This window comes from Elgaria multicarinata, chromosome 1, assembly GCF_023053635.1.
Source record: "Elgaria multicarinata webbii isolate HBS135686 ecotype San Diego chromosome 1, rElgMul1.1.pri, whole genome shotgun sequence".
In the NCBI taxonomy this organism is placed as follows: Eukaryota; Metazoa; Chordata; class Lepidosauria; order Squamata; family Anguidae; genus Elgaria; species Elgaria multicarinata.
In genome coordinates, this window is record NC_086171.1 from 216,863,080 (window position 1) to 216,887,365 (window position 24,286).

A 24,286-nucleotide genomic window follows, 5' to 3' on the forward strand; every position below is an offset into this window, starting at 1 on the left:
TTGAACATTTATCATTGTTTTATTAAAGTCAGTGTTCTTCTATAATTGAGCATTCTCTTGTCCTTTATTAAATGACGTCTCTAAATGGATGTGGTTCATTTCTCCAACTGGAGGGGGGAATTGCCTTCTAAGTTTACATCTTAGAAGGCAAATCGGCCTAAAATATGTTTGGGGATTCCACCAGATCACTGAAAGGAAAGGAGATTGACCACATGTCCAAGGCCGTAGCTAGACCTAAGGTTTATCCCTGGATCATCCAGGGGTCAAACCTGTTCACCTAGTTGACACATGGGATCCAGTGCTCAGGCAGGGGCGAACCCTGGATGATCCCAGGATAAACCTTAGGTCTAGCTGTGGCCCAAGTGTTTTTTAACTTGATCATCAATGATCTGGAATTATTGATGAAGAGGGTGGCCAAGGGGTTGTGAAGAACTCCAAAAGGATCTCTCCAAACTGAGGGAATGGACATTAAAATGACAAATGTGGTTCCATCTAAGCGAGTGTGAAGCGATGTACACTGGGGCAAAAAAATCCTGACTTCTTGTATATGCTCATGGGGGTTTCAGCTGGCAGTGACTGACCAGGAAAGAGAATTTGGAGTTGTGATGGATAGTTTGATCAAAATGTTGACCCAGTATACAGCTGCTATGAAAAAGACAAACTCCATGTTTGGGATCATTAGGGAAAGAATTGAAAATATAACTGCCAGTATCATCATGTCTTTATAAAAATAAATTGTGCAGCTACACTCGGAATACTTTGCGCAGTTCTGGTCACTACACCACAAAAAGGCATGGTAGAGCCAGAAAAGGTGCAGAAAATTGGCAACCAACGAGCTGCACTGAAAACGTAACATTTGGGGCTATTTAGATTAGAAAAAAGGCAAGTTGAGGGGGGGGGTGACATATAAAATTATGCATGGTATGGAGAAAGTGGAGATGTTTTCTCATAATACTAGAACCCAGGATGATTAGGGGTCTGGAAACAAAGCCCTATGAAGAGAGATTGAAAGAACTGGGCAGGTTTAGCCTGGAGAAGAGAAGATGGAGGGGAGACATGAGAGCACTCTTCAAATACTTGAAAGGTTTTATTTATTTTATTTTGTTACATTTATATACCACCCCCCAGCCGAAGCTCTCTGGGTGGTTTACAACTCTCTGGGCGGTTTACAACACTCTAAGTTGTCACCCAGAGGAGGGCCAGGATCTCTTCTCGATCTTCCCAGAGTGCAGGACACAGAATAACGGGCTCAAGTTAAAGGAAGCCAGTTTCCAGCTGGACATCAGGAAAAACGTCCTGACTGTTAGAGAGGTTGTGGGCTCTCCCACACTAGAGGCCTTCAAGAGGCAGCTAGACAGGGATGCTTTAGGGTGGATTCCTGCATTGAGCAGGGGGTTGGACTCGATAGCCTTGTAGGCCTCTTCCAACTCTGCTATTCTATGATCATCCAAGTTGAAAGGCTGGTGATTCAAGGCAGACAAAGGAATTCTTCACACAGCACACAGTTAAAATACGTATTTGTTTCTACAGCAGTAGACTTAAATTGGGGATAGGGCATGCACATAACCCACTGCCCCGATGTGCCTGATTGCCTTCTAGATCTTAAAGTGAGATTTTTTAAGTACTTTCTGCCAAATGCACTTGCAGAATACTTTTAAGAACTTTGCGTCCAACATGCCAAGATCTATAAAGCTGCTGGGCAGGTGCACCCATGTCCCCTCCTTATAGATTTAGGTCTATATCCCAATAGGTGGTGGTTGGATGGTTTTAAAAGGGGATTAGTTAAATTCATGGAGGATTTGCCTATCAATAACTACCCATGAGGATGGCTATATGCCACCTGCTGTATCAGTTTATCTGCCTCTGAATGCCAGTAATGAGGACTGCTGTGGGAGAGGGTTGCTGCCCTCATGTGGAACATGGGTGGGAGGGTGCTCTTGCACCATGTCCTGCCTTGTTGGTCCCTGGTGGCATCTAGTTGGTCACTGTGTGAACAGAGTGCTGGACTAGATGGACCCTTGGTCTGATTCAGCATCAGGGCTCTTCTGATGTTCTTATGTTCATGTGGGCTCCCAGAGGCATATGATTGGCCACAGTGTTAGTGAGGGTGTTGGACTGGATAGGCCTGTGGTCTGATCCAGCACAGCTTATATTCTTGTATGCTATGGACTTCAATAACTTCACCAAGGATAAATCTGCATGGACAGAGGAAGGTATAAAGGAACTAAAAGGGTGGCTGAGAGAGGGGTAAACTGAGGTATAAGACATTGTTTGAGGAAGTCAGCAAGGCCTCAAAGGTGAGGAATGATGGGAGTTGTAGTCCAACACATCCAGAGGTGGCAGGTTGAAGGCTAACCAAGGCAGGATCTACACTACTGCTTTATAACAGTATTGACAACTGTTGGGACCCGCGACACATTCTATATACCGTTTTCAAACCACTTTCAGAGTGTTCTGGCCTGCTTGGTGTAGATCTGGCCTGCGTGAGCTCACGGGCAGAGACAATGTAATAAATAAATAAAAATAAATAAAGATTCCAACTGAGGACTTTCTCATTTGCAGCTCAAACTCTTAGCTGCTGCGCTACACTGGATCTCTAGATCTACTGAAAAATGCAAAACCATTAATGCATCACGCAGGGGAAGCTTAAACCAGGACTGCACAATATGCTAGCCAAGAGTGATACTTGCTAGGTATTTCCCCACCAACTACCCCGGCCACCTTGTTTCACACAGTGCAAAGCTAAACTATGGTCTTCACCCCCAAATAGCAGTTCAGTTTACCTTATACAAGGTCATAAAGAGCGATAAATCATAAATCAGTTCAGTTTCCCAACAGAACAGACCGACTTTTTGGTGTTTCTTCTTGCAGCCCTCCCTCTGAGTGAGGAGTCCGCCCAAGGGGCTTAGGGGTTCATCAGAAGAGCATTTTATCGCATGCTTGCTACTGCCCATTCATGGGTTTTGCGCAGTGGTAAAGCAGCAGTTTCTGCAGCTGAAACTCTCCCCACGGCCTGAGTTCAATCCCAGCGGAAGCTGGTTTCAGGCAGCCGGCTCAGGTCGACTCAGCCTTCCATCCTCCCGAGGTCGGTAATATGAGTACCCAGTTAGCTGGGGGAAAGGTAATAATGGCCAGGGAAGGCAACAGCAAACCACCCCGCTATAAGGCCTGCCAAGAAAACGTCAGTGAAAGCTGGCGTCCCTCCAAGAGTCAGTAATGACTCATTGCTTGCACGAGAGGTTCCTTTCCCTTCCTTAGATGCTGCTGTCCGCCTCCTCCTGCTCCTCGTCTTCTTTCCATCACAAAATAGACACAAACACCAAAAAAAAACAGACTTTTTTTAAAAAAAAATAAGAACAGAAGAGCCCTGATGCTGGATCAGACCAAGGGTCCATCTAGTCCAGCATTCTGTTCACACAGTGGCCAACCAGCCATCGGCCAGCGATGAACAAGCAGGACATGATGCAACAGCACCCTCCCACCCATGTTCCCCAGCAACTGGTGCACACAAGCTTACTGCGTTGGATACTGGAGGTAGCACATAACCATCAGGGCTAGTAGCCATGGATAACCTTCTCCAGGAATGTATCCAACCCCTTTTAAAGCCATCCAAATTGGTGGCCATCACTACATCTTGTGGTAGCATCATGTTCTTATGACTCGGTGCCAGATGGCAGCCGCAGTCCGGCTGGACCAGGGTCCTGTGGGGGTGAGGGTCTTGGCCTGCCTGACCCCCCTGCAATTCCAGGCATGCAAACCTCCCCCCCACCCCAGTGCCATCCCAGAGGAAAAGCCTCACATATGTGTCTCCTGTTCTCATCTATGGGTCTTTATTTTGAGGAGGGGGAAGCATTACTTATGGTTTATATAAGGGGATATGCGGTTATTTGATTTTTTTTTCATGAACCCATATATTTATTTTTATGCAACCATTGTGACAGAATCCAGGTAAACGATGCTGAAAATGTATTCTTCAAAAAGCTCATTATCAGGCACTTTTAACTGGGGTGTGAAGGGGACACAAGCCAAGCCCTGTTTATTTATTAAAATATTTGTATCCTATGAATATTTTGGGGCATCAAAGGGTCTCTGGGATTGTAAACCTTAGGGTGACCCCATGAAAAGAAGGACAGGGCTCCTGTATTGTTAACAGTTGCATAGAAAAGGGAATTTCATCAGGGGTCATTTCGTATTTGTGCAGCACCTGGTGAAACTCCCTCTTCATCACAACAGTTAAAGCTGCAGGAGCCCTGCCCTCTTTTGTATCTGGTCACTCTAGTATAACTCCTGCAGTTTTAACTGCCTTGATGAAGAGGGAGTTTCACCAGGTGCTGCACGAATACGAAATAACCCCTGATGAAATTCCCTTTTCTATGCAACTGTTAACGATACAGGAGCCCAGTCCTCCTTTCCTGTATGGTCACCCTAGTAAACCTTAATAATAATAATAAAAACATTCCTGAACTGAAACCTCCGTTAACACGTAATTTAACACCTAATTTAAATTAACACCTAATTTAAATTAACACCTAATTTAACTTAAATTTAAACTTTTTGCTGTTTTTATCTCCTATTTTAACCTATATTAATTTTTTGCTGTATGGTTTTATCCTGGTTGTGCTTTATTATATTGTATTTTGTATTCATGTTTTAAATGTGTTGGTTGTTTTTAGGCTCTTTTCAGGGTTTTAATTTTTGTGAATTTGCCCAGAGAGCTTCGGCTATTGGTCGGTATAAAAATGTAATAAAATAAAATAAAATAAAATAATAAATTAAGAGTGTCATCTTTACCCTGTGTGGAAGAAGATGCACGGGAGACTGGAGCAGGCAGGGACCATCGGAGCCTGCTTCAGTTGGCCACCGGCCCCTTGGGCTAACATCTTCATCCTGGTTGTGCTTTTTATACTGTATTTTGTATTTGTGCTTTTAACCTGTTGGTTGTTTTATTATGGTTTTAATTTCTGTGAGCCGCCCAGAGAGCTTCGGCTATTGGGCAGTATAAAAATGTAATAAATAGATAAATAAATAAATAAATAAATAAAATCCTGTGGGGAAGAAGAAGGAGCTGCGGGTTTGCCCCTCCATTGGGAGATGAGAGGATGGAGCAAGGCCCTCCCAACAGCCTAAACAGTCTCCTTAATTTCTTTCTTATTTTCTCCCTCTTCCCTCCGCATCCCGTTTTCCTTGCGTGCCATGTCTTCTTTAGAATGTAAGCCTGAGAGTAGGGACTGTCTTCTTTATTGATACATTGTAAACTGCTCCCAGAGCCTTTTGGCTGAGGTGTGGGATAAAAATCGCTAAATAAATAAATAAATAAATAGGGGCGGGGAAACGGGGGTTTGGGCGTGGCCTCACCCGGCGGTGGGGGGGGCGCGGCCTCCGGCTTCTGTGTGGGCGGGGTCGCTCACGGCCACCAGCCAATCAATGAAGCTGGGAGGCGGGCGGATAAACGCCGGCCTTGGGAAACGGTGCGTGGAAACCGTAGCAACGCCGCCCCGCCCCCTTCCCTCAAGCCCCTGTCAGCGGCGTAGAAGGGCGCGGCTGCGGCCTCCTCTCCGTGACGCTCCTTCCTCTTCCAGCGGCCTGAAAGTGACGTCAGCGCGCCGGGGTGCGCGTGACGTCAGATCCCGGGCTAAGCGGGCGGGGCCGGTTTGAACGGTGAGCGACTGAGGTAACGGGGCTGAGGGGAGGAGGGCGGCTTCGAGGCCTGCGCCGGTACCGCTACGGCTCGCCTTCTCCGGGGTGGTGGCGGCAGTGGTGAGGGTGAGGCGAGGCACGGCCCCGCCCCGCCCTTGCCTTCTCCCTCCGGCTCCCGAGGAGGCCTTTCCCAAGCGCCCCGTGATCACGGTTTTTATGCAAATGAGCCTCCTCAAGCGCGCGAGGGGGAGGGGTGGTCTCCGCGTGTGCGTGTGAATGCGGGAACGGGGCGCCCACGTGCGGCGGGGAGCGGCGCCCTGGCTGGCTCGCGAGGGGAGGAGGAGGAGGAAGAGGAGCGGGAGCCCGGGCGGCGTCCCCACGAGCGCTCACGGGGGCCCGGGGCCCGGCCTGCCCACCCCGCCCCAGAGACAGGGCCGCCAGCCGCACCTCGCAGCAGCTGCGCTCTGAGGGGGCGGCCGGAGGAGGAGGAGGAGGAGCAGCAGCCCCGCTCGGGCCTGGGCCTCCCTGGCCTGGCAGCCTCGTACATCCCCCCCCCCCCCACACACCGTGTGAATCATAGAATAGCAGAGTTGGAAGGGGTCTACAAGGCCATCGAGCCCGACCCCCTGCTCAATGAATGGGGGGCTTGCAGGTCGATGACACGGCCTTGGAAGGAGGCCGAGGGGTGCAAAAAAAAAAAGCAACAAAGTTCAAATAATGAATGAGGAGAAGCAGGGCTATGGCTGCCCTTTCTCATTCATTACTAGTTTGTCATCGTAGAAAGGTTAGCATCTCCTTAATGATGTATGTACAAATCACAGAGCCATATCCGAGGCCACCCATTATATCTTACAGAGACAGGATTTCATAGAATCATAGAATAGCAGAGTTGGAAGGGGCCTACAAGGCCATCGAGTCCAACCCCCTGCTCAATGCAGGAATCCACCCTAAAGCATCCCTGACAGAGGGTTGTCCAGCTGCCTCTTGAAGGCCTCTAGTGTGGGAGAGCCCACAACCTCCCTAGGTCACTGATTCCACCGTCGCACTGCTCTAACAGTCAGGAGGTTTTTCCTGATGTCCAGCCGGAATCTGGCTTCCTTTAACTTGAGCCCGTTATTCCATGTCCTGCACTCTGGGAGGATCGAGAAGAGATCCTGGCCCTCCTCTGAGTGACAACCTTTTAAGTATTTGAAGAGTGCGATCATGTCTCCCCTCCATCTTCTCTTCTCCAGGCTAAACATGCCCAGTTCTTTCAGTCTCTCTTCATAGGGCTTTGTTTCCAGACCCCTGATCATCCTGGTTGCCCTCCTCTGAACATGCTCCAAATATGGCAGCCAGGTTGGTCACCCGTACATCTAGGGGTGACCATATTACACCAGCTTTAAAATCACTACACTGGCTGCCAATTAGTTTCCAGGCGAAGTATAAAGTGTTGGTTATTACCTTTAAAGCCCTACATGGTTTGGGTCCAAGTTACCTGGGGATCACCTTCTCTCGGATAATCCACCCCACACACTCAGGCCCTCTGGGAAGAATTTACTCCAGTCAGCAAAAACTAGGCTGATAACTGTTACCCAGAGGACCTTCTTTTCTGCTGCTCCCAGACTGTGGAATGGCCTGCTGGAAGAGATGTGTCAACATCAGTCTTCCGGAATTTAAGAAAGCCATAAAGACAGATCTCTTCCGGCAGGCTTACCCAGTTGAATTTTAAGATGCCTTTTAATAATGTGCTACCTTTTAATAATGTATTAGTTTTATATTTATTAGTTTATATCTCCGTCTGATCCAGGGATAGCTTGGGCACGGTGGTACAGGCATTGGTAACCTCAAGATTGGATTACTGCAACGCGCTCTATGCGGGGCTGCCCTTGAAGCTGCTCCGGAAGCTGGAGCTAGTGCAGAACGCTGCAGCTCGGCTGTTGTCTGGAGCTGCCCCTTTCCAGCATGTAACTCCTCTGCTGAGGGAACTGCACTGGCTGCCTATTTGCTACCGGGCCAGGTTTAAGGTTCTTGTACTTGTGTACAAAGCCCTAAACAACTTGGGACCAGGATACCTGAGAGAGCGCCTTCTTCCCTACCAACCTGCCCTGTCACTGAGGTCATCCGAGGGCCTGCTCCTGGTGGTTCCACATAGACCCATCGTCCGATTGGAGTCCACCAGGGGAAGAGTCTTCAGCGTGGTGGCCCCCCTGCTGTGGAATCCCCTGCCTCTAGAGGTCAGGCAAGCGCCAACCTTGTACTCCTTTCAGCGCCTCCTGAAAACATCTTTATTCCAAGAAGCCTTTCCTTAATACGCAGCCTTGAATCTCTGTTTTTGCTTCTTTAAAATTTTGTTTTAACTGTTTCATTCTGTTTTTGTTTTTATTTTATCTTGTGCTCCACTGTGAAATTTTTCAATGGGGAGCGGTATATAAATATTATAAATAAATAAATAAGTCAGGGCTCTTCTCATGTGAATGGGGGGGGAGTTTGCGGGGCAGAGCCTTCATGGCCCTCCTTGCCGAGTCGCGCCCTGTTCAGCTCTCCATCCTTTTAGCCTTGGCCTACTTTGTTCTGTAAACTGGCAGGGACCACGGTCACAGTCTGTTAGCACAAGGGCGACTCCCTTTGCTCTGTCTGGCTCTTGGGCACATGTGCAGCCTAAGGGTTGCTCGTGCTGCCAATGGCTTGAGCTTTAGGAACTCTTAACAGGCCTGAGTTCTTGTTCTGGAGCAAGGAAGACTGAGGGGAAGGATGAGTCTCCTCTTTAAAGTTCACAGACCTACCTGTATAGGCTCATTAATGGCATCTTGGGAACGTTACTGGAACGGGGTCAGCGTTATCCCTTCCAGCATAGCTGGGCCTACTGTAGAAGAGAGGTGATGCTACTTCTGCTGGAAAGCAGAAGCCCTCTGTGATGTCCTTGCACAACTCTCTGTATGGAACGTGATCGTTGTGTTGGGGTTGTTCTTCTCTTCATAAAGTATATATCAGCCCCGGCAATAGTAGAGAATTCAGTCTCAGAATGTGGCATGTTAAGCTAAAGAAATGGGACATGCTGTCTTTCTGAATTACTTCTTCCATTGTGAGGACTTCTCTTATGTTGTTCACACAATATAATTTGTTTTAAGTGGAATGTAAACCGCAGGTTAACCTTCCTGCTCTAAATGAATTTGATTCGTTTATTTAAATTATATTTTAGTCACCTTTTATTATTACACCTTTATAAAGCAATATACAATGAAGGAAAAAGGCAAGACACAAAAATAAAAATGGCCTCAATAACAAGCATACAAAATACCTTGATAAGATGTTTTCAGATATATAAACTACAATTTTGGATTAAAGGCAGCATTGAGGAGGAAGGTCTTCAAGCCTTTCTTCAGTGCCTGTACACGAGGTGTAAGGCAGCAGGAGTGCCACAGTTTTGGGGCCACCACCTAGAAGGCCCTATCTTGTGCATACCAACCTCAACCTCACCACTCTTAACAGGCACTCTGTAAAGACCCCAGAAGCAAATCTTGATGTTGGCAGAATCATATGGTTGAAGTCCACCCTTCAAGTAATCTGATCCCAACCAGGTGTATCAACTGGCTGCAGCAGACTTCATTTTGAGCACCATAAAATGTCTTTTGTCCCCTTCTTCCTGTCGTTAATGCTGATGCCTCTTTGGTTGATCTAGTTTGTGCACGGCAAATGAGCTGACTCTGCTCATTTACACACTTGGGAGTAGAGAAGTGTTCTGAAACAGCTGTTGAATCGGTTTGGTTACCTTCCTCATCTCTAGTGGATCAGGATGACCATTACAGTATGTTTCCTGCTACAATAGGATAGGTTTTCTTACTGTATCAGGGTATGTGTCCAGCATCTGATTTCAGCTATTTATAAATATAGGCTTATCACATTACTGGGGCAGTGAATTTTTGAAAAATGGCTAGACTGTCTCCAGTAAACTGACTCCTAAGGAGGTGGCCTGCATCCAACAGATGTGACTGTGTACTCGACAGCTAAGGAAGGCTTCCTGTTCACTTTGGAGTGTCTGATGGGGGAATGTGAGGTGTGTCAGGGGTTCACTTTACTATCCTCTGTATAAACAAAATCTCTCATTGCTTAATTTTCTCCAGAAAATGGCAGTTAACGTGTATTCCACTTCAGTGACAAGCGATAACTTGAGTCGACATGACATGCTCGCCTGGATCAATGAGTCCTTACAGTTGAACCTGACAAAGATAGAGCAGCTTTGCTCAGGTAAGGAGACAGCTGAGAGCAGAGGAGGCGCTGCTTGAGGCTCTCAAAGCATTTATTTTTCCTTTGAGGAACGAGCTGGCGATGCTAGAGAACTCTCTCTTTCTGGAGGTTGGCGGTTTGGGTGTCTGCCTGCTCTCCATCTTAGGGGTATTGAAGGAATTTTCCACAGCAAAGTGAATACAAAAGTTTTGGGGGCCTTTCTCCATCGGCACAGCCTTCCTCGGTCTAGTGCTCTCCAAATGCTTTGGACTACAACCCCCAGAATTCTTGACCATTGGCTAGAATGTGGCTGAGGCTGATGGGAATTGAAGTCTGAAACATCTGGAGGGTGTCAGTTTGGGGGAGGCTGCTATAGTAATTGGCACAACTTGCTTGAGCCATCTACTTGTAACAACATGTTCCTTGTCCTGTGGGTATCTTCAACCACTAGTGTCCTTTGCTTGTGGTGTAATCTGATAGAACGCTTTTTGGGGTGGATGTCATAGCGCAAGCATGCTTTAACGTTCTCCCAATCGTTCTGCAGTACCGGTGGGCCTTAAAAGTAGATGTTTTGGTCATAGTGTTGGAGTGGTGGCAAAATGGATCTTGCTTGGTTTTATACCTGAGTTCAAACGTGTGTCACTTGGGGACTCTTTAAAGGAGAGCTTCTGAGCTTTGCAGAAGATAAAACTGGGAGCTGTTTTTGCAAACCCTATATTGGTCCCTGTGGAAGGCTGCACAGTGTTAGCCATATTGTTGTAAGGCAACATGATTGTGGCTAAGCCTCAGAGGGGATGAATCCATAGTGATGATGGCAGAGTTTATGCCTTGCAACCTTGTGCTGCTGCTTGTAACGTACAATAGCAATAAGAAAAGCAAAGGGAGAATGAGGTAAATTTTAGTGTACGGAAACTACTGAAGAAATTTTAGGAGGGATTTCAAATAAGATTTGAGTCGTATATAACATTCTGTGTGCACTGATTATCAGTGTGAGAAACTGATTTATGGAAAAGGAAGGTGGTACAGCATGAGCAAAATGAATAGGTGGCAGGGGAAATGTACTGCCAGGGTCGAGTTATACATTTAGTGCAGGCAAGGGGAGCAATGTTGCCTGCGTTGGGTGAGCACTGATTTGCTTAGAGCAGAGCAGTACTATTGCTGAGGGGGAAATCTGGCTTGGAAGAATTAGGAAAATGCAATTTGCTAGATGTTTAGGTTGGGGCGATTGATCTTTGAAGTAGGCAGATCTGCGCAGGGCAGGAACTTAGCTACATCAGAGCAGAGAGCAACAATTGTTGTCTGCTGACTTTGAGTAAAGACATAGTTGGCTAGGATGGAAGGAAATGGGGAGTTCTCAGTCTCAGGGTCAACTGTCAGAAAGGTAAAATGAAGATTTCTAGGTTCAGTTATGTGATTTAGAATTCTCTAATTCCCTGGCCCTCTGTGGTGCCCAAAGAGAGCTAGATTTTGAGAGATGGTACCCCCGATGGTTATTTTTAGTCTGGTCCCTCTTCTACAAACTTTCTCCTCTGTCTGAAGCAAACTTCTCAGTCTTATTCTACAGTCAGAATTTTGTGCAGACGCAACTCTTGAAATCTTTTGTTGTTGTGAGTGAGGAATGCTTGAGAAAGCTTGAAATTTAGAGGCCCCTCTTAAGAATGCAGAGTGGGATCCTGAGAAAAACAATATTCTATTGTGGACTAGTAAAACATTTCCTCAAATCCCTTTCATTTAATTTTAACGGGGCATGTACAGAAAATATTACTGGTAGATTAAGCCTAGTGTTCTTAGGTACTGGGAATATTGTAGTCTGGGAAGTTAAAGTACTTTGCCATCTTCCTGCAACAGGCATACGCTTTTTCTTTTGTTTCACTTGGGTTTAATATATTTATTTATTTATTACATTTTTATACCGCCCAATAGCCGAAGCTCTCTGGGCGGTTCACAAAAATTAAAACCATAATAAAACAACCAACGTGTTAAAAGCACAATTACAAAATACAGTATAAAAAGTATATACAGTGTAAAAAGTACAGTATATGTGTTGAAATGAGTGGAGTAGTGGAAACATTGACTTCTCATTCTACAGTAATTTTCCCCAGCAATGAGCTAACTGTTCAGTACCATTATTCAATACTTGCGACCTCTGCATTTATTTAGCAGGCGCTGAATAAAGACTGTTGCTTCTACATGCCCAGGGGATAGCAACCTGCCAAACCCCGGGTGATCATAGGGGTGGCCAGTCCCTGAACAAAACATACGTGTGGCAGGGTGGAAGCAGGGTGGCTTTTAAGAAGAATGCTTTTCGTTGAACAAAGCAAGAGGCTAAGTTATTGTCATTACCTGGCAGTGCTTGTCCATGATGAAATAGACTGTATATTGACCAGGGTTATTTTTTATTTATTTTATTTAAGGATTTTTATGCCGCCATTCAGCCAAAAAAGGCTTTCACGGCGGCTGACAAAAGTATTTCTTGACAGTCCCTGCCCACAGGCTTACAATCTAAAAGACATGACACAAAAGGAAAGGGGATTGGGAGGGAGGAGGAGGAGGGGGGGAACGGAAAGCAAATTCAGGCACTACAGTCTTAGTTGGAAAGTTCAGCAGTTATAGGTGACAGCAGGAGGGAGGGGGCTCTCAGCTGGAGCTGGACCCAGGCACGGTGGAGAGGTGCCTGGCTGCTGCTTCCTCCCTCACTGGTGGCCTCTCCAGAGACGGTAGCAGGAGGGAGGGGGCTCTCAGCTGGAGCTGGACCCAGGCATGATGGAGAGGTGCCTGGCTGCTGCTTCCTCCCTCACTGGTGGCCTCTGCAGAGACAGTTGGTAGCAGGAGGGAGGGGGCTCTCAGCTGGAGCTGGACCCAGGCACGGTGGAGAGGTGCCTGGCTGCTGCTTCCTCCCTCACTGGTGGCCTCTCCAGAGACAGTTGGTAGCAGGAGGGAGGGGGCTCTCAGCTGGAGCTGGACCCAGGCACGGTGGAGAGGTGCCTGGCTGCTGCTTCCTCCCTCACTGGTGGCCTCTCCAGAGACAGTTGGTAGCAGGAGGGAGGGGGCTCTCAGCTGGAGCTGGACCCAGGCACGGTGGAGAGGTGCCTGGCTGCTGCTTCCTCCCTCACTCTATGTCAGTGGTCCATTTTTGCTAACCCTGACTTGTAAAGGCTGTAGGGCTCATAATCTGCCCTGTCCCGTTCAAAAAGGTGGGCAGTCTCTTGGGTGGCTAAAGATATGACCTTTCTTGCAGAAGTGATTGCTGTAGCCATCTATAAGGGATGCAGTCCCAGAAACAGTTCTAGTGAATGTTTTGTCACATTGTAGTTCTGCAGGCTCATTTAATCTGGTTGCGGACTGGACTGCTGCGATGATCTTTAGATGGGAAGCAGTATAGGAATATTGCAAATAAATAAATAATCCTAGCAATTCTCTAAAGGAATTTAAAGTTTCTTTGTTTTACTTGACCATGTCACATACCGTTTGCTAAGGTTTAATTATCCCACGGATGGATGTTCTGTTCTTTTCTTGGCAGGTGCTGCGTATTGTCAGTTTATGGACATGCTCTTCCCTGGTTCTGTAACACTTAAGAAAGTGAAATTCCAGGCAAAATTGGAACATGAATACATTCAAAACTTCAAGGTTCTACAAGCAGGATTTAAGCGAATGGGTGTGGACAAAGTAAGCAGCCTTGCATTTCAGTACATGCGCTTGGATTTCATCCTGATGGAGCGTTGGCAGTTTTAAGGACACTCATTTAGAGCACTCCTTCCCTTTGGCAGCACTTGGCCTGGATGCTGCTGTGTCTTAAATCGCTAAACTTTTCTACTTATTGTGTGTGCCTGGCAGTCACCAGGCAGTATTTACTCTCCCAGTTTCCCAACTAAAAGTTGATAAGTGTGGAGTTCTATCTGCCACTTAACAGTCAATCAAAACTGCACGTGTTTCTTTAGATTAAACTGAAGCCATCTATATTTTCCTAACTATAGTTTATTTTCAGCTTCTGTTCATGCCTTTTCCAGCTATTTTTTCTTACTCAGAAAAGATGTGTACATATAAGGTTAGCTGCAGAATAATGAAAAATGCATAGAAGCTGTAGGATTACTTTTTTTCATTGTTTGGGTTTGTACAATCAGCGAGGGGAACAATGTAGCGTTGGTTGTTTCCTCTGGGCGTGCTGGTCTCACCACCAGGATTACCCTAATTACCTGTGCCGTGATGCAGTTCGTTGTGTCACTGGAGCCCCGTGCATGGTGCAGTGATGGTGAGTTTTCACCCACCCCACAACCCATAGTTGCAATAGGGATTGCAGGCTGGGTGAAAAGTTAGTAACACCACACCACATACTGGGTCCAGATGCGATGTGGCACAGCCACAATATGGTGCAGATAATTAGGGCAGTCCCGGTTTTGCGACTGGCGGTGGAAACAACCAATGCTGTGGTGTGCACTGATCGTCCAAACACACACAGTGCCTCTTCAACTTTTAGACAGATGGCTCATTCGTGAGGAGATGAATTTTCCAATTCTCCCTGTTTGGAGACTGTCGGACAAGTATGAAAACTTTATCAGCCCAGAATAACAAAATTACCCACCCTTTCTCTTGCAAATAATCAGGTCACCAGGTGGATTTGAGGTATAATTTTTCAAAGGGTGGTGAACAAAAAAGGTAGCCATCAGAGCACGGGAGGGGGAGGATCGGGGTGAGGAGGCAAGACTGGATCTCCCACCAGAGTCAGCTGGAGGATTGAGGTGGAAGGAGGGGGCCATCAAGCCACAGCAAGCTCGATCCTCTGTCGGGCATACTGTGTGTTGTTCAGCTAACAACTAGCCCACCGTGGTTCATTCACAGGTGGCTTTGCATGACGTGCTAACCCACACACACAGTCTCCGTTTGCAACATGTTCAGTTTCAACTGTATCTCTCATCTCTCTGATTACATATCTGTTTTTCCTGTGACTGCTGGGTGTGTTTTTTTTGGGTTTTTTTGTGGGTAGGTTAGATTCCTCGACATGTTGGGATCCGGGGCAGTGATTTAGTGCACCAGCATGCCCAAGTGACAACATGCTGAGATGTCAGACATACAGAAGTACCTTTGAATGGCTGTTTGCACCTGCCTTTAAAGCATTACAGTGGCAGAATAGCTAACTTCCTCAGATATGGACATATTGCTGTAGTCGTCCATGATTTAAAGACTGCATGTACAAGGTTGTCTTGGCCAGATGAGAATTAAACCTCTGCATTTAATGAAGGGGGAAGTTCTTTCATGCATGCTCCTATTCTCTCTTTAAGGGGCAAATCATGTGACATGGGAGTTCCTACTGAGACAATAGTAGCTCTGAGTGTGTGGACAATCTTGATTGTGACAAAACAGGGGTGAGAATACTTAACTTGCCCTGAGTGAAAAATCTCTGATCAAAATTCTCCCCCCTTACCCCCACTATTATTTTTAAAACTGCAGTCCACATTTCCCATGTCACATTTAAATTATCCTAACTTTTAAAATGCCATCTTGAGCTAAGGAATTCTATGTACGTGTCGTTGAAACATCTGATTTGAGTCTTTGAGTAAGAATGTTCCTCCTTTGTGCTAAATATACTCAGTTTCTTTCCTCAGATAATCCCTGTGGACAAACTAGTGAAAGGAAAATTCCAGGATAATTTTGAATTCGTTCAGTGGTTCAAAAAATTCTTTGATGCAAACTACGATGGGAAGGACTATGACCCTGTGGCTGCCCGGCAAGGCCAGGAGACAGCGCCAGCACCTGCTCTTGTTGTACCACTGCTGAATAAACCTAAGAAAAACCTTGGTTCTGGCGGCACAGGTAAATGCAAATACTTGACAAATGCAACTAAGTAGTCTAGCTTTGCATTTGGGGTCACCCATGAACTGATGTTCTAATAAACTTCAAAAGGGTCTGTTCAAACGACACTTCAGGTGCAACCCGGGCTGTCGCACACAACACTTTAAGCCACGGTTAGACCCGCTAACCCTGCTGCAGACAGTCCGACTGTGGTTAGCGAGTGAGCAGGGTTTAGCAAAATGCATCGCACAAGATACCTTAAACACGGCAGCTTAACCAAAAGCCTTAACACCAGCAGGGTTTAAGACGCCTTCTGAACTGGCCCATTGTGAGAGAAGGAGTTGCATAAGTCCAGATCCTTTGCCTGGTTTTGCCATATTAAGGTGCCTGAGGAGTGGGAGGCAGCCTGAAAATGTAGTTTTTCTTGCAGACTAACCAAAGTGGCAAGAATGACCAGACGGACCACCAGGCATGACCTGTTTCCAGCCTCAGTGTTCGTCTTAATACTTAGTGTGACTATCCATGTGCCATCTGTATCCATATCTGGAGTTATGCTTAGTGTAATGAGATGGTCCAGGGTTGTGCTTGTGCCAGGGTTGTGCTTGTGCATTATGTGAGGATTGTATGCACATCGTTTTGCACCTGTGCAGTCCTTTTGATGTATAGGCCTGTGCATCATTGTTGAAATCAAGTCTCCGCTGTTGAAACTTGTGGCTTCCTAGATTTCACAGAGGCTTCAAACAGGAAATGAAATGCCATTTGTTTGAGATTGCCCTTTAATTCTGCTCTTCCTCAGTCATAGCCATGGTAGGAGGAGGGAGGGGGTTGCCTTGCGTGTTACCTGGGACCAGATGCTCCTATTCCAGTGGCATGCAAGGTGCTTTGGGTCATTGTATAACGGCTAGAAATGCTCTCCTTTTGTAGATACCAGTTATGTACGGACTTCAGAACTGAAGGCTGCAAGAGCAGAATGTACTGCTTCCTTAAAGAAAATGGCCACGATCGGTACTAAACGTCTTGCATTTGGGAGGCATTCTTGAACTGTTCTTTGGGGCTGTAGGGTTTTTCCCCCCTGCTGAAGCACATGGGACTCCACACTTTGGGTGTAGTTCACTTTGGTTGGCTGATATGCAGAGGCACGGGTTTGTCATGGTCGTGTCCTTAGACTGCGGCTCACACAATTCTATATTGCAGCTCCAACACGGCCTATGGTTGCACAGAGGACAACGGTGGCTAATAAAACTGGACCCACCATGGTTAAAAAGCCTCCTGCAGGAATCGGGGAAGACGAGTCTGCTGAATTGATCCAGCAGGTGGGTTTTTGACTGGCTGTACCGATGAGCAAGCAGAGGCTAATGGCACGTGCAGCCTCGGCTTCTCTTAGGTCTTGCCTTGTGATGTCACAACATGTGATTATAGGAGTTATCCAACTTTCCATGCTGATCATTCCTTCTGAATGTAATAAAATATATGGACTAATTTTCTTTGACACAATCTGGATTCATGAGCTAAGGCAGCCTTCCTCAACTTGGGGCGCTCCAGATGTGTTGGACTGCATCTCCCAGAATGCCCCAGCTGGCTGGGGCATTCTGGGAGTTGTAGTCCAACACATCTGGAGCGCCCCAGGTTGAGGAAGGCTGAGCTAAGGTGTTGGAGAGGGAGGAGTTATGAACAGCTATGTTTCATTATTTATTTTATTTAGTTATTTATTACATTTTTATACTGCCCAATAGCTGAAGCTCTCTGGGCGGTTCACAAAAATTAAAACCACAGTAAAACACCCAACAGGTTAAAACACAATTACGAAATACAGTATAAAAAGCGCAACCAGGATAAAACCACACAACAAAGTTGATATAAGGTTAAAATACAGAGTTAGAACAGTAAAATTTAAATTTAAGTTAAAATTAAATGTTAAAATACTGAGTGAATAAAAAGGTCTTCAGCTGGCGACGAAAGGAGTACAGTGTAGGCGCCAGGCGGACCTCTCTGGGGAGCTCGTTCCACAACTGGGGTGCCACAGCGGAGAAAGCCCTCCTCCTAGTAGCCACCTGCCTCACTTCCTTTGGCAGGGGCTCACGGAGAAGGAGCCCTGTGGATGATCTTAAGGTCCGGGTAGGTACATATGGGAGGAGGCGTTCCTTCAGATAACCTGGCCCCAAACCGTTTAGGGCTTTAAATGTCAATACCAGCACTTTGAATCGGGCCCGGACTTGGACTGTCAGCCAATGAAGTTGTAAAAGGACTGGCGTAATGTGATCTCGCCGGCCAGTCCCTGTTAATAACCTTGCTGCCCTGTTTTGCACCAGTTGAAGTTTCCGGACCGTTTTCAAAGGCAGCCCCACGTATAACGCATTGCAGTAATCCAAATGAGAGGTTATCAGAGCATGGATAACTGTAGCTAAGCTATCTCTGTCCAGATAAGGGCGCAGCTGGTATATCATAAATAGATCTTGAGTGGAAGAATTGGAACATCCCATTTAGTGACCCACATAGTTTCTTCCTACAGATGTTACCAGATCAACTTGAGACTGGACCGTAGGAAATGTTGCTTCCACACTATTCTGCAATGTGAATTGGACTGAAGATTGCTGCTGAATTTGTCCAACCCCTACACTAGAAGTGCAGTTTTGTTTAAATTTGCCCATGTTCATTAATGATAATAGATATTGCTAATAGCAGAACCTTGACCCTGTATGGCAGAGAAGGAATAGATTGATACATGATTGATTGGTAAACGTTGCCTTTTCTGCTTCTCTCCTACCCCCTCCTGGAATAGTGACTTAGTGGGGGAATTGGGGGCATTTGCTGTTCAATTCTTGTTCTTGCTCATGCCTTCATCTGGGCACACGTAGAAGATGTAACTCTTTACGAATTTCTGGCCAGTATTGAACATTAATTAAAGGATTTTTAGGTAATTGATGGTCTGTTTTGAAAATTACTTAGCATTTTATATTATCTCTAGCATTTTCCTATTTGAAAGAAGTGGTTTCAACTCAGTCTTAATAAACCAACTACCACTTGTTAGAAGGAAAAGCAGTCTTAACTCTTTTTATGCTTTGGGAGTATAAATACTCTAAATTTGCTGTAGACAGCTTCAATGGCTTTTTAGTAAATGAGACAGTATATAAATGTTGATGTTGATAACAACAACAATTTCAAAACAAGTGTAACTCCCATCCCGCACAAAGGAACCAACTACCATTTTGGCTTGGCTGCTTTTCAGTGGTGGATTAAGTGTAATCCTATGCCTGCCTGCTCATAAGTAAACTCCAATGAATTCAGTGGGACTTACTCCCAGGTAACTGTGTAGTATTGCAGTCTGAAGCCTGCAAGCTGCTTTGTGGTACCTCTTTCATCAGGAAAGTATTGTGATTGACTTTCTTTTTTTACCAGATCAATGTATTAAAGGCGACTGTTGAGGATTTGGAGAAGGAAAGAGACTTCTACTTTGGAAAACTGAGAAACATCGAGCTGATTTGTCAGGAGAACGAAGGGGAGAGTGACCCAGTTCTGCAAAGGATTGTGGAGATACTTTATGCTACAGATGTAAGTCTGTGTGGTTTCCTCGTATCTGGTGGATACACGCACAACTTCTAGGTCAGATAGTGTTTGCTTCTAAATCGACACTTGGGTCTCAAAACACTAGGAAGGTCTCTTGTGCCGGCCCCACTGAAACAAGTCACATCTGTGCAACTCTGGAAGTGCTCCTGCACAGTTTCAGTGAGTCTTACGTCGGTGCATTCCTAGTTGAGTGGGCTACGGCTAGTAGGGCTGCTGAAGTTCAATTACCAAAATTCGAGGGCAGATGAGATCTCCATATTTGGCTAGGGCAAAGTAGGGTGTCAACCAGCAGCACCTGGATGGTCCCATCTATAAGTCTGTGCCACTTTAAAAGGTCTGTGTTTACAGCTGTTTGCTCTTCACATATCTTCCTACTTGCCCGTGCTGCGTTTTGCCCCTGGATGGAGGCTTTCTCTTGCTCATGTTTCCTGTAAGAATGTCAGCTTGTTGGTGACAGGATGAGCTAGAATGCTAAAGCGAACTCAAGAGTTATGATATTTTATGCACCCGTTTTATTTGGGCTTTTATATGCTACTTTCCCATCGTGTGGTTCTGAAAGTGGCTTGCAACCAACTTGGTAAACAATTTGCATAAAATGTGGTTTTATTTGCTCTGTGTCCTTGGCAAACCCAACAGCACAATCCTATGTATGTTTACTTAGCAATAAGACCCACTCTTGTCCCACTCAGATAAGCATAGGATTTGAAGTCATTAGAGTATTTGGATGCTTCCTATGTGTAAGTGATGCCACCTATGCATTTTCCCCAAGCACCAGATCTTAGTAGTTTTCTTAATTTGAAAGGCTAAAACCTATTGCTAAAAGAAAGCTGAGAGTTTGAATTCTAATAAGCTTCTTGAAACTGTACCAAGGTACATCCATGTACTAAAACTGCTACCTCCAGTATCCGAGGCAGTAAGCATTTGTATACCAGTTGCTGGGGGACATGGGTGGGAGTATGCTATTGCCCCAGGCCCTGCTTGTGGGTCCCTCGTTGACAGTTGGTTGGCCACTATGTGAACTGAGTGCTAGACTAGATGGACCTTCGATCTGATTCGGCATCAGGGCACTCCTTATTTATTTATTTATTTATTTTATTCCATTTATAAACCGCCCCACAGCAAAAGCTCTCTGGGCGGTTCACAAAAGCTAAAAACAGTAAACATTAAACTTGAGCATACAAAACCTAAAAACCATCAGAGACATAAAAACAACAGTATAAAAACAGCAGCATCCATTTAAAACAACAGTTCTGGGGTCCATTAAAAAACAAACTTAGCGTTCAATGCCATTAAATGCCTGGGAGGAGAGGAAAGTCTTGACCTGGCGCCTGAAAGATAACAACGTTGGCGCCAGGCGAGCCTCATCGGGGAGATCATTCCACAGTCGGGGGGGGCACCACCGAAAAGGCCCTTGTTGCCATCCTCCGAGCTTCCCTCGGAGTAGGCACTCGGAGGAGGACCTTAGATGTTGAGCGCAGTGTTCTTAAAACAGGCTGGTGGGAGACAGGATCTATTAACTGTGCTTTAAGTTAACTTGTGCTTTTAGCATCACCTATTAGATTCTCTCCTACCAAAGTTTCCATGTGCCACAGTGCTTGGCTCATAATGCTCTTTCCTAAAAGCTTTAATATGAGCCAGTTTCATTGAATACATTCCTTGTTCTTCTCAGTGCTTACCAGACCCCAGCCTAAGGCATCATCACAAGTAGTTTTCTTGCAGCATCTATAGATAGTAGGATTTGCTACTGTTAAAGAGAACTTGGATCGCATCTCGGCATGTCTATTCAACATAGATTGAAGACAAAATACTGTGTGGCTTTTAATACAAGCCCCCAAATTGTTTGCTCCTGAGATAGTGGGGACGGGGAAGGAAAGAGGGTACCCTCCTGCACACATTCGCTGTTGTTTGATCAGTAATGCAGTCCTCTCCCTCCTCCTCCTCCTCCCATGCAGGAAGGTTTTGTGATACCAGATGAAGGCGCACCACCAGAGGAACAAGAAGAGTATTAATGGTCCATCTACTGTACCAGCAGAGCAGCAGCAGCAGCAGAATTCAGAAATCAGAATTCTTTGCCCCAATCATGTGCTTATCTGTAAAATACTCCATTGTATTCTGAGAGGACTCACTGGTTTCTTTTCATAAGTAAAAAGTACCTCTTCAAATGCACTTTGCGTAAGTTTTACTACTTTCCCCCCCCTCTGATGGGTTTTATTTGAGAGCTTTTTCTCACTTTTGTAGCAGAGCAGTATTAACATCTAGTTGGTGTAATTTGGAAGCAAGAGGTTGAATATTTGGAGTTTGCAGAGTTGCTTGGTTGCTGGTAAGTCACTGATTTGTGGAAAGTTTGCTGTACTGTGTTTTTTGGGCGGGCGGGGGCAGGGGAGTGTGTAGTGGAGCAATTTCAGGACTGACTTTTCTGCAGGAAGGTTTGAGCAAGTGTGAAATGTGTTCTGCAGTTACAGAGATGCCTTAAGGGGGCTTAAAATGTGCTTCCAGATGCCAAATTTAAGTAATGTGACGAGAGATTTTTATGTGCTCTAAAATGCGGTTAGAGCAGCTGGCTTTTCTTGTTTTGGAAGGAATTGCTAGGCACCTCCAGCCATGGAGGGCACTGAAAAGCGCCATTAAAACAGCCGAATTACTATATAACATCGTCTGCATGGTTGTTGGCTTTCAGAGGAGGAAGGACCTTGCTGCACGCCGTTGTGGGACTGTTGTGGGTATGTCTCAGATGCCTGAAGTCATCTCAGTCTTACTGTACTGGCTGGTGGTATGCAGTATCTTCCAAAGCAATAAGGCTGTCACTTTGAAACTCTTCGCCTAATTCACTGCCTGCATCTAGTCGTTCCCTCCTCCCCCCCTTCTGCTTCTGTGTGTCTGTTCCTCTAAATTTTGTGGGTCCTTCTGTTCCTCTCTGCACCCCTTCTTCCACCTCCTCTTCCAAGCCTGCTGACTAAACACTGATGCAGGGCTAGACAGCCTGGTGTCCTCCAGATGTTTTGGATTGCAGTTCCCATAATCCCCATCCAATGGCCATGCTGGTTAGGGCTTTTAGGGATTGCGGTCTGAAACATCTGTAGGGCCCTAGATGTCTTACCCTGCTCTGATGGATCTGATACTTCGTTTGCAGTGCTGCACTGAGACCAGCCTTGAGTTCCAGGCTGTGTGCCTGTTGTGTGTGTTCTTCTTGAGTTGGCCTTTCACGTTTAGCCTTTGCTAGTACTCCAGACTACTGGTGAAGAAAATTGATTTGGTGTGCATTAAATAGGAAAGCCAATGCAGAAAATGCAGTGCTGAGATGAATTTTGATTGTTACAGTATTTCATGCTTGACCCTGTCCCTCTGACGTGGAGCAAATCTCCCGCCCCGATTGCTGCTCTTTGGGAGACCTCCTTGAGATGTTGTTGCCCACAGCTGAGACTAGGCCTCTGAGGTTGTGTGCTGTTGTTCATTTGCTTCCGGTGGTTATGTGTCCTAAATGTGTGTAGAAAGCAAAACATTTTATGGTAAATGTTGTGTAGTGCATGAATCCCTATGAAATTCCAGAGGAAGACCCAAATTCAATGAATGCCAAAAAAAGCAAGCCATTATTTAAAACATCAGAGGTGCTATTTCTCTTGTGGCCTTCTAGATACTTGTTGCCCTAAACCATATTCCACCCAGACTCCTCTTGACAGGGTTTTTTCTACTTTTAAACAGTTTTTAAATAAAGTTCTGTTATTTGAAGAATGTTATGTCTGCTGCGGTGTCATGTTCTTGTGGGATTGGTTCTCTTCTTGACTCCCAAAGATCCCATTTTCTTGAGCGTGGAAGTTGCACAACTCCTACCTTCACATTGCTACTAAGTTCACTACATCATGCCCCCTCAGGATACACCTAGTATCAATTTTGTGGAAGAACGTCACGAACCTAAATTTCAGTGTGTTCTTCCTAATCTCTCTTGCCAGAAATTGGGTTGGGAGACAGCAGAGTCTACTGTGATTCAATGTACTTGCTTAGTGGTGGCTTGCATCCTAAAAGACTGGGGTGCCTAGTCACTCACATAGCTAGTAGGTGTGTGTGTGTGTAGGGGTGTGTGTGCTTCCAGTGTCTTTGGCAATTGCTATAATGCCTTACCAAGCGTTTAACTGAGTGCCTGCAGACTCTTGTCCTGCGTGACAACTCTTGAATTACCACTTCTGAAAATATGTGTTTGAGTTCTAAACAATATTGGGGGGCGGGGGGGAATAACAGCTTCGGTCACAAATACTGTCAAGTGATTAATTGACTTAGCTGGGGATTTTAATCAGTGCATAACACCTTGCCGTTTGGCTTGAGATGAAAATTCTCCACTTCTCAACTGAGGATGCTGCTTCTTCCTGCACACTTGAAAGAAAATGTATTGGTTCAAGGCATGAAGCGCTGAGGATGCCAGGAAGCTCCATCTAGTTGATGCCCTAGGAGGACTAGATTCTGCGTTGGCTGGGGTGGTTGCTGGGTCTTTGCTGAAGGGTTGAAGGAAGAAAGGCACGTGGGTCAGTTACCTTTTGAGCTAAAAAATGTGAGTGACAGGCATCTCCCTATTCTAGAAGTGCTTATTTTGGCCTCTTACCTATCCTGTGTCCACTCTGTATTGGTACAGAATAGAAACCGTTTTGGCGTGTAGCAGCTTAACTTGTAGAACTCCCACTTTCTGGCCAGAGAAGGTGGGGTACTGGAGCTGAGACTGCCCTGTGTGGTCTTTTTAGGACTCTGTAAGAAGTCTTTATTTCATCTTCTGGACCAAGAACTGCCACAACGTATCCTCCCCAGATGATTACGAATAATCTGCTGACCTGGTACAGTACCTGATGTGAAGTTTTCGCTTGCTGAAAGGGTTGTTTCACTTGAAAATACAAGTAGCCTTTCTTAGTCTTCTCTTTTATCCCAAGTTACCTGGAAGGCAAGCAAAATAGAAAAAAAGAAAGAGGCATGTACTTTTCTGTACCCAACAGGATATGTCTTTCAAGTGGGCTTGTGGGAGATCTTTTCTTAACTCTGTTGTTCAGTCTTGTCAACCTTCTGACTTGCAATGACAATTCTTACTGTAACTGTCAAAAGACTAAAAAATAAA

General features: G+C 45.7%; 1 protein-coding gene across 2 annotated transcripts; it reads left to right on the forward strand.

Moving 5' to 3' along the window:
* Nucleotides 1-5,546: 5,546 nt before the first annotated feature.
* MAPRE1 (microtubule associated protein RP/EB family member 1) lies at nucleotides 5,547-22,923 on the forward strand. 2 transcript variants are annotated; one of them, XM_063147462.1, is made up of 7 exons: nucleotides 5,547-5,658; nucleotides 9,741-9,864; nucleotides 13,364-13,509; nucleotides 15,444-15,651; nucleotides 16,825-16,943; nucleotides 19,027-19,179; nucleotides 21,147-22,923. In XM_063147462.1, exons 2-7 carry the CDS (start codon nucleotides 9,744-9,746, stop codon nucleotides 21,201-21,203), a joined length of 804 nt encoding a protein of 267 aa, XP_063003532.1. In that variant the 5' UTR covers nucleotides 5,547-5,658; nucleotides 9,741-9,743; the 3' UTR covers nucleotides 21,204-22,923. The 2 variants fall into 2 exon arrangements, with proteins under 2 accessions (XP_063003532.1, XP_063003533.1); XM_063147463.1 differs by having other exon boundaries at nucleotides 5,576-5,671.
* Nucleotides 22,924-24,286: the final 1,363 nt, after the last annotated feature.